General features: G+C 42.0%; 1 protein-coding gene across 1 annotated transcript in view; it reads left to right on the forward strand.

Annotated features, from left to right (window-relative positions):
• Positions 1-11257: 11257 nt before the first annotated feature.
• LOC110204381 (receptor-type tyrosine-protein phosphatase epsilon-like) overlaps positions 11258-13188 on the forward strand; it is a 49702-nt gene continuing 47771 nt past the window's right edge. The window contains 2 exon segments of the mRNA XM_078150652.1: positions 11258-11339; positions 12741-12811. Of these exon segments, the coding sequence (XP_078006778.1) occupies positions 11258-11339; positions 12741-12811 (153 nt within the window).

Here is a 13188-nt window from a genome sequence, read left to right on the forward strand (position 1 = left end):
TAGGGAACAATCTGGTGGGAGGATCAGACACCAACATAAATAACTGGGAGGCAGCGTTAGCCAGTGGAGAGGATTCTGGATTTCCAACTTGAGGACAGGACACTTTCAGTAAGGACATGGCTACCTATGCCATAGACGTCACAAGTTCTGCCTCAGGGCATAGGGGAGGGAGCTGGCTTTGGTGTCAGCAGAGACCCAAGTCCAAATGCTAACTCTTACTTCCTCACTGTGTGGTCATGGACAAGTTTTTTACCCTTCTTGAGTCCCAGTAAAGTTAGGAGAAGAGCATGTGTACTACCAATGTCACAAGGTAAGTGCAAAGTGCTATATGGAGAAATGTGGCATTATTATTAGGGAATTATTGTATGTTATATATATATATATTATGTATTATATTATATACTTTTATATATATTTATCATCTATAAATATGTAAAAATTATATATTATATAATTATGTAAAACATTATAATATATGTATTATATATAAACATATGTAATTATATGATATAATATATAATATATATTATAATGTAACATTATTATTAGGAAAGAACTAAAGGGAAACTATTGCAAATGCAAAGAGGTCAGCTTGATAAGATGAAGGATTGGAAAAGAAATGACAATCAGCAAAAGTGAAGGTAAATAGGGGCAGCTAGGTGGTACAGTGGATGAAGCACTGGTCCTAGAGTCAGGAGGATCTGAGTCTGATCTCAGACACATGATACTCACTAACTGTGTGACCCTGGGCAAGTCACTTACCCCTGACTGCCTTCCAAAAAAAAAGTGAAGGTAAATGCTTTTGTCGTGAACATTCCCATGAAGACTCTTTTGTTTTGACTTATTTTCAACATCAAAGTCATATGGGCTTTGGCACAATGCAGTCATATATTAGGAAGATATCCTCATGGGCAAAATTCAGATGTAAGAAGGGACAGACCTGGTGGTAGGAATTTTTGTGTTAAGTTCAAGGATGGCAGAAGCAAAAGCAATTTGGTCATCAGAGGATGCTACAAACCCCAAGGCTAGAAGAAGGAAAGAGATGCGGAGTCTGGGAAACTGCTCCCAAGCCTGGCACAGAGGGAGATCACAGTGGTACTGAGCAACTTCAATTATTCAGACAGCTGGTAGAGCAGATGTTGCCCTAGTTCTGGCTTAGATGATTACAACTTCAAAAATGAAAAGCAGCTGGTTGGATGTGACCTATGCTTAATGACACCAGACTGACTTTGTGATACATCACTACTTCCTTTTCTAAACATTCACTAACCACCCTTTTAGTGAATTCCAGAATTTCACTAGGATTTGAACTCATAGGCCTATAGTTTTCAGACTAGACTCTCCTCCTTTCGAAAACAAGACTACCCTTCCTCCATCAGGTGGCATCTGTTTTTCCCCTTGAGAAGAAGTGATCTTAAAGAGCCAATACAGCTTCATTAAGCACGGTCTGACCAGACTAACTGCTCTCTTCTGAATTGCCTTCATTATAATTTTATTTTTCAAAAAGTCGAGTTGGCCCAGGAATAACTATTATCCTAGACCTGGCTATTACCAAGGAGGATGAACTGATTCTTAGGTTGGAAATGATGCAGCTCACGAGGAAGAGAGGAAATATGGAAAGAGTTTTGGAGAAAAGTTTTCAGAGGAAATACAGCCAGGATCCCATGGACCACCATTCTATGGGGAAAACCAGGCCTGGACGTAGAGAGTATGCTAAGGAATGAAATTCTGAAGCCACAAAGAAACAATTTTGATAAGGAGCAAAAGGTGGACTTATTCCAAGAGAACAATGTAAAGGCAAAAGGAACTCATTAACAGACCCAGATTTTAAGATAACAGGGACAGAAGACCAAAGCAAGGTCAGGTACCAGAAGAGGAAGACAAAACGGTCACACAGCCTCAGTCAGAAGAGTGTCTGGATACTCAGAATGAGCTGAGGCTGGTGAGGAAAGTGAGGGATGATAAAATGAGCTTCCGAGGTGCACTGGGAAAAGAGGAAGAAGGCAGAATAGAAAGGAGTGCTGCTTAGGCTGATCAGGACAATGGCAGCAGAGAATGATGGGGAAAGGACTGGCCTGGGCAGCTCCCATCTTTGCCTGTTTTCTCTCCCGTGCAGGATAATCTTTGGACTGGAAAAGACAGAACAAAAGTGGCTAATAGAAAGCTGAATCAAAGAAGAGTGGGGAGACAGCCCAAGATCCCCGGCTGCCCTACGTGAGTTCCAGTCACCTGGCCCAGATGTACCACACCCCAGGGGACAAGGACCAGGAGAAAGAAAGAGATGCCATATAGTTGGAGAGGGGCAAATGACGACCTAGTTTTGTTTTGTTTTCAAGGAGTAGAGTGAAGTTTGAAAACTACAGACTCATGAATTCAGTTCCAAGCAAAATTCTAGAATTTCATGAAGGGACGGTTGGTGAACATTTAGAAAAGGAAGCAGGGGTTAATCATAAAGGTGTAGTCCAGTTTTATTATTCATATCAGACTAACTGCCTTTCACTTTTTGATGTTGTTATTAGCAAAGCCTCAACCAGAATAACCCAATCAGGACTTTGGCACTGAGCCCAAAACATCAACACGCTTTAACCAAGAACACTTTACTTCTTTGGCAGATGTGAACGGTTGAATCTGCCACCTTACTAGAAAAATAACTATTTAAAATAGATATCAGATGGCTCATCTACTATCCCCATGACCAGCAGCCATATACCAGTTGAGTTTCTCCTTCCTCCGGCCTTGTGCTCCCACTCAGTGGGAGTAAGACCCTCTATTGAGGTTCCGTGTCTCCTACACCCCATTCCTCTACTCTCAAGTCCAAACTCTCTCATCTCCCACTGAAACTGCATTCGACTTGAAAAGTTGATTTGATGGTCACAAGACAGCTCCTTGCAGCTTTTGTTACCAATTAGTTGATGGAGGGTTGCTGTAGATATATTTAACTTAGATTCTAACAAAGCGTTAGACCAAATCCCTAATACTCTCATTGAGGAAAAGACAGAGAGAGACGGCTTAGATGGAATAATCAAGTGGATTTTGAAACTGAATTGAATAGTTAGACTTTAATAGTTGGATATCAATTTGGCAAGAGGGTTCCAAGGGGTGCCCCTGCCTTCTAATGTGCTTAACCATGTTCTTTTCAACATTAACAATAATAATAACTTGGATAAAGGCATAGATGCCACAGTTACGAAATGTTCAGATAACACATATCTGGAAGCATAGTCAGCATACGGACTGACAAAATCAGGTTTCAGAAACATCTTGACTGGGTTGAACCTAATCAGATGAAATTTAATAGGAATAAATGTTAAATTGTCCCCTTGGCTAGAGAAAGTTCACCTGGAAAATATTTAAAGCTTTAGTGAAATCCAAGCTCAATATGAGTTGACAGTGTAAAATGCTAGCCCCAATTGTGAAAGTAAGTGTGAACTGATTCATTAAAGCTTGGTACCCAGGACTAGGGCAGCAGTAGCTCTGCTGGCTTCAGCCTCGGCTGAACCAAGTCTGGGTCGATATGTTCAAGGCTGGACCCCATGTTTTAGGAAGGATGCTGATAAGCTACAGAGTACCCAGAGGAGGGCTACCTGGATGGTGAATGGTCTTGAGTTCATGTTAAATGAGGAATGTTTGAAAGAACTAGGGATATTAAGCCTGGGGAAGAGAAGATACTGAGAGTCAAAGGATGGGCTTCAGATATTTGAAAAAATGTCACAAGGAAGCAGGATTGGACTTGTTCTGTTTGTTCCAAGACAGAGGAATTAGGAAGACCATATTGAAGTGGCAAAAGCTACTTCATAGGGTCCGCAAAAGGAAAACCCTCCCTACAATGAAAAGAATGAGATCAAGGGCAGAGGTAGAGCCATCAGCCTCTGTCCAAAATGCCTCTTCTGCCTCTGCTTGAAGGCAGTGCACTAGAGGGAAGGCTGAGAGATGGGTCTGAGGCGGTTGGAGCATTGGAGGACAGGACTTGAGCAGCTTATGGCAAATGGCCCCAGTAATCTCAGAGAGTTTAGGGGGTGGAGGAGGGAGGGCTAGGATACTTTTAGATAAAAAATTTCAGAAGTTCCTCCTCCTCTCCACTGATCTCATTAGTCACCTCAATCTGGGTAAGTAAGAGTTTGGCATGAGTTTCTCACTCCCCTTCCACCCCTCATAGGCCTGGTTACTGAATGGTTAACTGTTATAGGTAGTCTGCTAGGGAACAACTAAAATTGGGTGGCAGAAAAAGGGAAGAGACCCAAACCAGAACAGGCCAAAATTTCAAAATGTTTTCCCCCAATTAGGATAGACAATTCTCACTACGCTCCAGGAATCTGTAACTACCTCTGATCCCTTGACATAAATGCACTGATAATGCAGATCTCTGAAAACATTACCTATTGAAGCAACAGAGCAGAATGAGAAACTCTGAGATGAAATACAGTAGGGCATGTGAATGCTTGGTCCCTCCTGGTTCATGGACTTGTCATGGTGGAGAAGCTTGTGCAGTTCAATGGAACTATGAGCTATGCTGTACATGGTTACTCAAGACAGAGAGATCATAGTGGAGAGTTCTGACAAAAGGTGACCCATTGGAGAAGGCAATGGCGAATCACTCCTGTGTCTCTGCCAAAAAAAAAGAAACCAACCCATAGGCAGCACTAAAATCATAAAACAGATGACATCAGAAGATAAGCTCCTCAGGTCAGAAGGTGTCTAACTTGCTACTGGGAAAGAGAAGAAGAAGACTAAAAGTAGCTCCAGTGTTAATGAAGCATCAGGGCCAAAGCCAAAAGGAAGCTCAGCTGCAGATGTGTCTGGTGACAAAAGGAAAGTCTGAATAATATGCAATATCAATATTGCTTAGAAACCTGGAACATAAGATCTATGAACCCAGGTAAACGGAGGTGGTCAAACAGGAGAGGGAAAGGCCAAGCCTTGACATCTCAGGCGTCAGAAAACTTCAATGGATGAGGATGGGTGAATCTAATTCAGGTGATCACTGTATCCACTACTGTGGGTGAGAATGCCTTAGAAGAAATGGAGTAGCCCTCACAATCAATAAAAGGGTGAGAAAAGCAGTACTGGGGTATGATCTCAACAATAACAGAATGATATATGTTTGAATCCAAAGCAAACTGTTCAACATCACAGTAATGCAAGTCTGTGCTCCAACCACTAATTATAAAGAGGCAAAGGTTAATTAGTTCTATGAAGGCCTACAATATCTTCTAGAAATTCTCCCCCTGTCCCTCAAAAAAGATATCACATTCTTCATAGGGAACTAGAATGCTAAAGTAGGAAATCAAAAAATAGAATAACACACAAGTTTGGCCTTGGAGTACAAAATGAAGCATGGAAGAGACTCATAGAGTTTTGGCAAGATAACTCACTGGTCATAGCAAACATTCTTTTCCAAAAACCCAGGAGGTGACTCTACACATGGACATCACCAGATGGCCAATGTCGAAATCAGATTGATCACATACTTTGCAGTCAAAGATGGAGAAGCTCTATACAATCAGTTAAAACAAGGCCTGGAGCTGACCATGGCTCACATCATGAGCTGCTTATTGTAAAATTCAGACTTAAATTGAAGAAAGTAGAGAAAACCATCAAACTGTCTAGGTCTGACCTAAATAACATCCCTCCTAAATAAGAAGTGGATGTGATGAACAGATTTGATGGGTTAGATGTGGTAGGTAGAATGCTGAAAGAGCTATGGACAGAAGTTCACAATATTGTACAGGTGACAACACCAACAAAAAACCTTCCAAAGAGAAAAAAGAGCAAGAAAGCAAAATGGTGTCTGATGGGGCTTTACAGATAGCTGAGGAAAAAAGGAGAGCAAAAGGGAAAGGAGAAAGGGAAAGATATACCCAAGTGAATGCAGAATAACAAAGAGATAGTAAAAAGTTTTCTTAAATGAGTGATGCAAAAAAAAAATAAAAATAAAAGAAAGCAATAGAATGGGAAACACAAGAGTTCCCTTCAAGAAAATTAGAGATATTAAGGGAATGTTTCATGTAAAAATGATAAAAAAAATGATAAAAGGGGCAGCTAGGCAGCACAGTGGATAGAGCACTGGCCCTGAAGTCAGGAGGACTTCAGTTCAAATCCAGCCTCAGACCAAGCACTTGACACATACTAGCTGTGTGACCTTGGGCAAGTCACTTAACCCTGATTGCCTCACTAAAAAAAATGATAAAAGACTAAAATGGTAGGGGCTTGACAGAAGCAATTAAGAAGAGGTGGTAAGAATACACAAAAGAAGTGTAGAAGAAAAATCTAATATCACCAATAATCAGGATGGTGTGGTTACTGTCATAGAGTTAGATATCCTGGAAAATGAAGTCAAGTGGGCCTTAGAAAGCATTGCTAACAATAAGGCCAGTCAAAGTCATGGAATTCCAGCTGAACTATTTAAAACCCTAAAAAATGATGTGTTGAAGTGCTGCATTCAATATGCCAACAAATTTGGACAACTCATCAATGACTATTGGATTGAAAAAGATCAGTTTCCATCACAGTCCTAAAAAAGGGCCATGCCAAAGAATGTTAAATTGCTGAACAGCAAGGTTATGGTTATGGTTCAGCAAGCTCAGCTTCCCGCAATATGTGAACCAAGAATTAGCAGAAGAGAAGGCTGGCTTTAGAGGAGGCAGAGGAATTGGAACCGAATTGCCAGTGTTCACTGGGTTATGGAGAAAGTAAGAGAGTTCCAGAAAAAAAGTCTACTTCTGCCTCACTGACTACACTAAAGGTTTTGACTGTGTAGATCACAACAAAATGTGGCGAGTTCTTGAAGAGAGGGGAGCGCCATATTATCTTAATTGTCTCCCAAAGAACCTGCAAGCGGGCCAAGAAGCGACAGTTGTACTGAGCACAGAATGACTGATTGGTTCAAGATTGGAAAAAAGTAAAAGACTGTATATTGCCACCTTATGTATTTACTTTATATGCTGAGCATATCATCTGAAATGCCAGGCAGGTTGAATCAAAAGCCAGAGTTAAGGTTGCTGGGAGAAATGTCAGCAATATCAGATGTGCGAGATGGTACCAGTATAATTGAAGAGAGTGAAGAAGAATTAAGAAGCCTCTTAATGAGGATAAAAAATGACTATGTAAAAGCCGGCTTGAAGCTTAACATAAAAACAAACAAATAAACAAACAAAAAACAAGATCTTGGCAACTGGTCCCACTACTTCCTGGGAAAGAGCGGAAATAGAAATGGAAGCAGTATCATGTTTTATATTCTTGGGCTCAAAGATCACTGCAGAGAGTGACTACTGCTGTGAAATCGAAAGCCCCTTGCTCCTTGGAAGGAAAACTATAGCAAATCTAGAAAGCATACTAAAAAGCAGATTATCACCTTGCTGACAAAGGTCCATATAGTCAAAGCTATGGGTTTCCCAGTAGGGGTGTTCCAAGACTATTGTATACCCTAGCAGACAATCTGTATGAGCAGCTGTGGCTGATTGGCCATCTATTGGTCAATCATCTGAGCATGAAGCTCTCCACCCTTCACAGGCTGAATTTTGGACAGCAGACACACCCAATCCATCACTGGGCCCCTACCTGACATTTGTCCAGCAGAGACCTGCTTGAGCGTACACACTAGTAGAACTTTCCAAAATCTAAGATCAGCTGTGATGGCATATGAGGAAACATGGTGGAAGTGAGGGTGAGAAGATGATAACGAATAATAAAACTGAAGATTGTAACTGTGAAGGAAGGGGGAAGGATAGGATGGGAAAGACAAGATCAATTATAAAATACGTGAAGATAAATTCACTCTTCATTCTTTAGAGACTGAGAGTGAGTGGTACTAGGCTAAGTTGTGGAGAGCCCACTGGGATTCCTCAGTTGAAATCAGAACTCTGGATGGAGTCACTCCAAGTTGGAAGTGACCTTAGAGGTCATCTCTTTAGGCGACTTGCTTTCTAATAAATAAATTAGGAGACTTTAATTGGCACATCAATTGATTTATATGAATGGCTGCTTGTAATTGCTTTGCTGGCTTAGCTAGGTGGTGTGAGCATTGTTTATCTAATCTTTTTTACATTATTAATTTGCTTAGAGACCTTCTCCCCCATAGAACATGGAATTCTAGACAATTACCATTTAGCTGTGGCGCTTTGAGAAGTTTGTGAGAAGTCAGATAATTTAAACTATCTTTCAGAAATGGGGATGGCTGAAAAGAGAACAGAAAAAAAAGATATTGAGGAAACTTATTTCCTGAAAGAACTGAGAGACATTTGAGAGAGCTCTTGTAAAGAAACTGAAGAAATTCTTAAGAGACTTTAATTGGTATCCTGAAAGAACGCCCTGATTGACTTTGCTTCCGGAATTCAGGAGCCGGCAGGCATGCTGATAGTTAAAGGAGACTTACGCTGGGTTTTCCAAATAACTGGGACGTTGTAAATACTCATCCATGCCAGTTTTGTTGTTGGTCACACTGTCAATAAACGGAATAGTCAATAACCTTGATATGTATTTAAGTGTAGGGGATTGGGGAGACAGAGACAGACACAGAAAGAAGAAAAAGTTCAAGAGAAAACTGGTTTGTCCAACTTATTAAATAATAACATTTCTGCATGGGGGTTCAGAGCTAATTGACTAACCGACAGAGAGTCCTAATGTCAGTAAACAATTAAAAATGCCAAAATATCCCTTCTGATTGCTTTAGAACAAGAACGATGAGAACGAATAGGAGGTGATCACCATACCTCTGTGAGTGACCCCAGTCCTTGTTGTACAGACACACATACCTATGTTCATACACGCATATACATATAATTTGGGGATGGGAAGAGAAGTAATAACTGGAGGGATCATGAAACATTAGTCAAATCATGCACAGATAAAATTTCAATGATTTTTTAATTGAAGGAAGGGCAGTTTATTTGAAGAGGTTTTACTGAACGAAAGATTTTTCTCTGTCTCTCCCTCTATCTCTTTTTAACTTTCCATCTCTGTCTTTTTCTGCTTTTCTCTTTGTCTCTGTCTCTCTCTTTCCCTCCCTCCTTCCTTCTCTCCCTCTGGCTCTCTATCTCTGTTTCTCTCTCCTCTCTCTCTCTCTACCTCTGTCTGTGTTTCTCTCTGTGTCTGATCTCCCTCTGTCTCTTTTCAGCTGTCTTTCTGTCTCTGTGTCTCTGTCTCTGTTTTTCCATCTTTGTTTCTGTCTCTCCCTCCCTTCCTCTGTCTCTGTATCCCTGTCTCTGTCTCTCTTTCTCTCTGTCTCTGTCTTTCTCTCTGTCTCTCTCTCTCCTCTTTCTCCTTTGTCTCTGTCTCTCTGTTTCTCTCTGTCTCTGTCTCTCTCTATCTCTTTCTTACATCTAGCAAGGAAGCATTCCCTGATTAAGTTCTTCTCAAGTTTAATCCAGATGGTAAATATTTAATGCCTTGGGTAAAAGTTTAATTCCCGGTAGGAGGATTTGCTCTTGAAAATCATAACTCTCATTCTTCCCAATGTTCTGAATTCAGCTTCTCCTCCTCCTCCCTCTCCTTCTTCATCTTCTTCTTCTAATCTAGCATGGTGCTGTGCATATAGTAGGACTTAAGTAGAAATTTACAGATTGAAAAACATGGAGCACCCTCTCCTACGGTTAAGGGGGAAAGGGGCCGAATGAAATGAAATTTAATAGGTATAAAGGCAAAGTATGACATTTGTGTTTAAAAAAACACTTTGCAAGTACAAGATGTGGGAGATGTGATGAGACAGCAGGTCATTTGTTCTGGAGGTCTTGATGGCCTGTAAGGTTACTATATGTTAACAGTGGAATGAGCAGCACCAAAGGCAGGCTTCCCCCTTGCCTATAGCTGGGCTAGCTCCTTGCAGGACACAGTGGTGTGGTTGATGGATCAATTAACTTCTCATCTGGCTCAAGCAAGCTGTTCCTAAGGGCTGGCCTCCACCAGACTTAGATACTGCTTCTACTGGCTCAGGCAGCTTCTCCTACATGCTCTAAGTTCTGAGGGACTTCTGAGTGCTCTTCTGACCTTTAGGAGCTCATAAGATCATAAACTCATCTGTTAGATTTCTGGGTACTCACTCTTCTAAGATCAGGAAAAGGAAACACAACAGAAACAGAGGCACTACGTGCTCAGGGACACACTGCTGCCAGGTGGGAGGGTTAGCAGTCCTCTCTTCCCTAACAGCAGGGCTCTCACTTGAAAGTCTTGACTGGAGAGAGCTAGATCCTCTGCTGAAATCTCTGGCATGCGTAGTCAGGTCCAGCTTATCAGCCAACTAAAATCAGTCAATCTATAGTTTGTTAAGCACCTTGCTCACATCATAATAGGCCAGCAGGAAGCAGAGGAGGGCTGTGTGTACTCTAAATTGGGAAACAGAGTTTTTCTATTCTTAGTAATCATAGGTATAATCAACACAAATGTTTTAAGCACATACTATATGCCAAGCACTGTACTAAGCACTGGGGATACAGGAAAAGGAAAAAGACAGTGCCTGTCCTCAAGGAGCTCACAATCCAACGGGGGTTCGGTGGGGGGGGTGTATATAACCAGTTTACTGGCTCCCTCCCCTAGGTATCTACTGGGTTCTAAAGTGGGACATAGGGGGCAGCTAGGTGGTGCAGTGGATAGAGCACCGGCCCTGAAGTCAGGAGGACCTGAGTTCAAATCTGACCTCAGACCAAACACTTGACACTTACTAGCTGTGTGACCCTGGGCAAGTCACTTAACCCCAATTGCCTAAAAAAAAAAACTAAAGTGGAACCTACAGAAGAAGAGGGGGAGAGTATGTGCTTTCCTCACTGTGTACCTGAGGCCCTCAGCGAGGAGAATGAATGTATCTCAGAAGTTCCCTTGGCCCTTGGCATATGGGGCTGAACAAAATTGCCATATGTATGTCTGCATAGAAAATGTCCAAGTGAGAACAAACATATCCCTTGGATTTCCTTTCTTAAGTCTGGCATACATCACTTTGTGGAAAATAGCTGGATCCCCCTTGAGATGTTGCCCAGAGCAGAGCCTGAGCATGGGAAAACCTGAGTGGGAGGAAGGAAGCAGAGGGAGAGGCCACCTGGGAGCAAGTGACACACTTCTAACTTGTTTCCTCCCCCAATCCTAGCAGGGAAAGAACAGCTGGTTTGGATTTTCGGAAACAGCCCCTGTCCCAGGCCTGGAGGGGGCCATCTTGGAGGGCTTCCAGAGAGGCAAGACAAACCATTGAGCTACCTGGCTTACTGCTGGTTTGCCCATCACAACTGCCTGACATTCTTGGGCTCCAGTGGCCTCTCCATCGGGCAGGCGCCCAATGGCCTTGGGCTGGGGCAAGAGGGAACTGTCCTTAGTGCACTTGGGAGCAGAACAGCCCCTGCTACTGCTGAAAAGTGAAGGTGAGACTACCCAGGAAAAAAAGAAGACTCCAAAGCCATGGTTTCAAAAGAGTAGATTTTGTTAGACTTACGAGCAGTGGCCACATCGAGAGACATTTCCTCTTCCAAAGAGCCTTTGCCTAATGTAATTGCCTTGTAGAGCCTCTCATTTTTTAAATGCTGGAACTGTTTGCATCTTCCACACTTTTCACCACTAACCTACCTCTTGGGGACTTTTTTGGCTATCAGAATATCATGTCACAGATAGAGAGCCAGCCTCACAACCACAAAGATCTGGGTTCAAATCTTACCTCTGACACAGATAGTCTGAGTGATTTGGGATAGTCATTTATCTTCTCACTATTCCAAGCAATTCTCTAAGATGCTGAATTTCTCCCCTGCCCTGGTAGAGAAAATCTCCCCACCAGGAGTTCACCATCATCATTGAAATCCCAAGTGTGCTTAAAAAAATCAAATCAAAACAAAACAAAAACAAATGCTCTTGAAAGGAGCTATTAATCTTTATGGGCTAAAATGTGAATTGAATATTCCAAATGTTTCAAGTTAAATCTATGCAACTGCTTTGGGAAACTATTCCAGATTAAGGATATTATACCATTAAGTCCTACACAAGGAATGATGATAATGATGATAAGGATGCAAGAGGGGGATTAATCACATTTGTGACTTCATCAGCAAAAAAAGAATGGAAAAATAACTTACCACTTGTAGCCTTAGAAAACTGCTCAGGACAAGTGACTTGCCCAAGGTCACCCAGCTAGCATGCATCAGACACATGGCCTGAATCCAGGGCTTCCTGACTACTCAGCCAGTTCTCCATTGCCACTCAGTACCAGATTCCCACTTCTTGCCATGTTTTACCCCACAACAAAGTGCACGTTAAAACTCAGAAGGCAGTACTCACTAACTTACATGAAACCGGTTGCTAGGACCTTTAAAGTCTGGCGTGGTGTAATGAATAGAGTTTTGGAATTGGAGCTAAAAAGTCCTAGGTTCAAATCATGCCTCTGACATTGGGCAAAGCTGGGCAAGGCATTTAAACTCTCTGAGGCTCAGCTTTCTTAGCTGTAAAATGAGGGGATCTGACTCAGGGATTTCCAATGTTCCTTCCATCTCCATGTTTATGACCTTCCAACCTTTGGCAAACAATCCACCGATCCCATAGGGCAGGTTGCACTATCAGTGGATAATGCTGGACTTTCCATAACAATGCATTCTCAGGATCTGGCCCTACCATAGCAGGCACGTGCTTTGGGTTGTCCTGTTGCACCCATGGTAAGCACTAGGAAAGTATGTCCTTCCCATAGCACGGAACACAAACAATCTTTTTCTATGTGACGGAATTACCAGCTCCTTGCAGGCCTCTGATTGTTCTTACACAACCACTGCTTCAAAATGCAGGGAGCTTGCCTCACTCCAGCTACAAATTGTCCTTGGCAGAAAATGTTGGCTTTGAAGATGATGAGGACGATGTAAGCTTTGTCAGTCTGCTTCCAGTTCATCCTGATCAAACTGTGCTGATTTCAAGAAGAGAGCTCTCTGCATTCTAAAATAGAATGCTGCAGAGGGCTTTCCCAGCTAATTAAAAATTGATCATTAAAGGAAATTGCATCTGTGTTCCATATTCATTAGTGATTATATATGGATGTGCATACATATTTGTGTGTCCATCAAGAGGCAACTAGGTGATGCAGTAGATAGAAGGTTGGATTAGAAATCAGTACAACCTGAGTTCAAATCTGACCTAAGACACTTACAGGTTGTGTGACCCTGGCCAAGTCACTTAACCTGTTTGCCTCATTTTCCTCATTTGTATAATGGAGGTTTAGGGTTATTACTGGCAGCTACC

Source organism: Phascolarctos cinereus, unplaced genomic scaffold (assembly GCF_003287225.1).
Source record: "Phascolarctos cinereus isolate Bilbo 61053 unplaced genomic scaffold, phaCin_HiC Scaffold_3;HRSCAF=262, whole genome shotgun sequence".
In the NCBI taxonomy this organism is placed as follows: Eukaryota; Metazoa; Chordata; class Mammalia; order Diprotodontia; family Phascolarctidae; genus Phascolarctos; species Phascolarctos cinereus.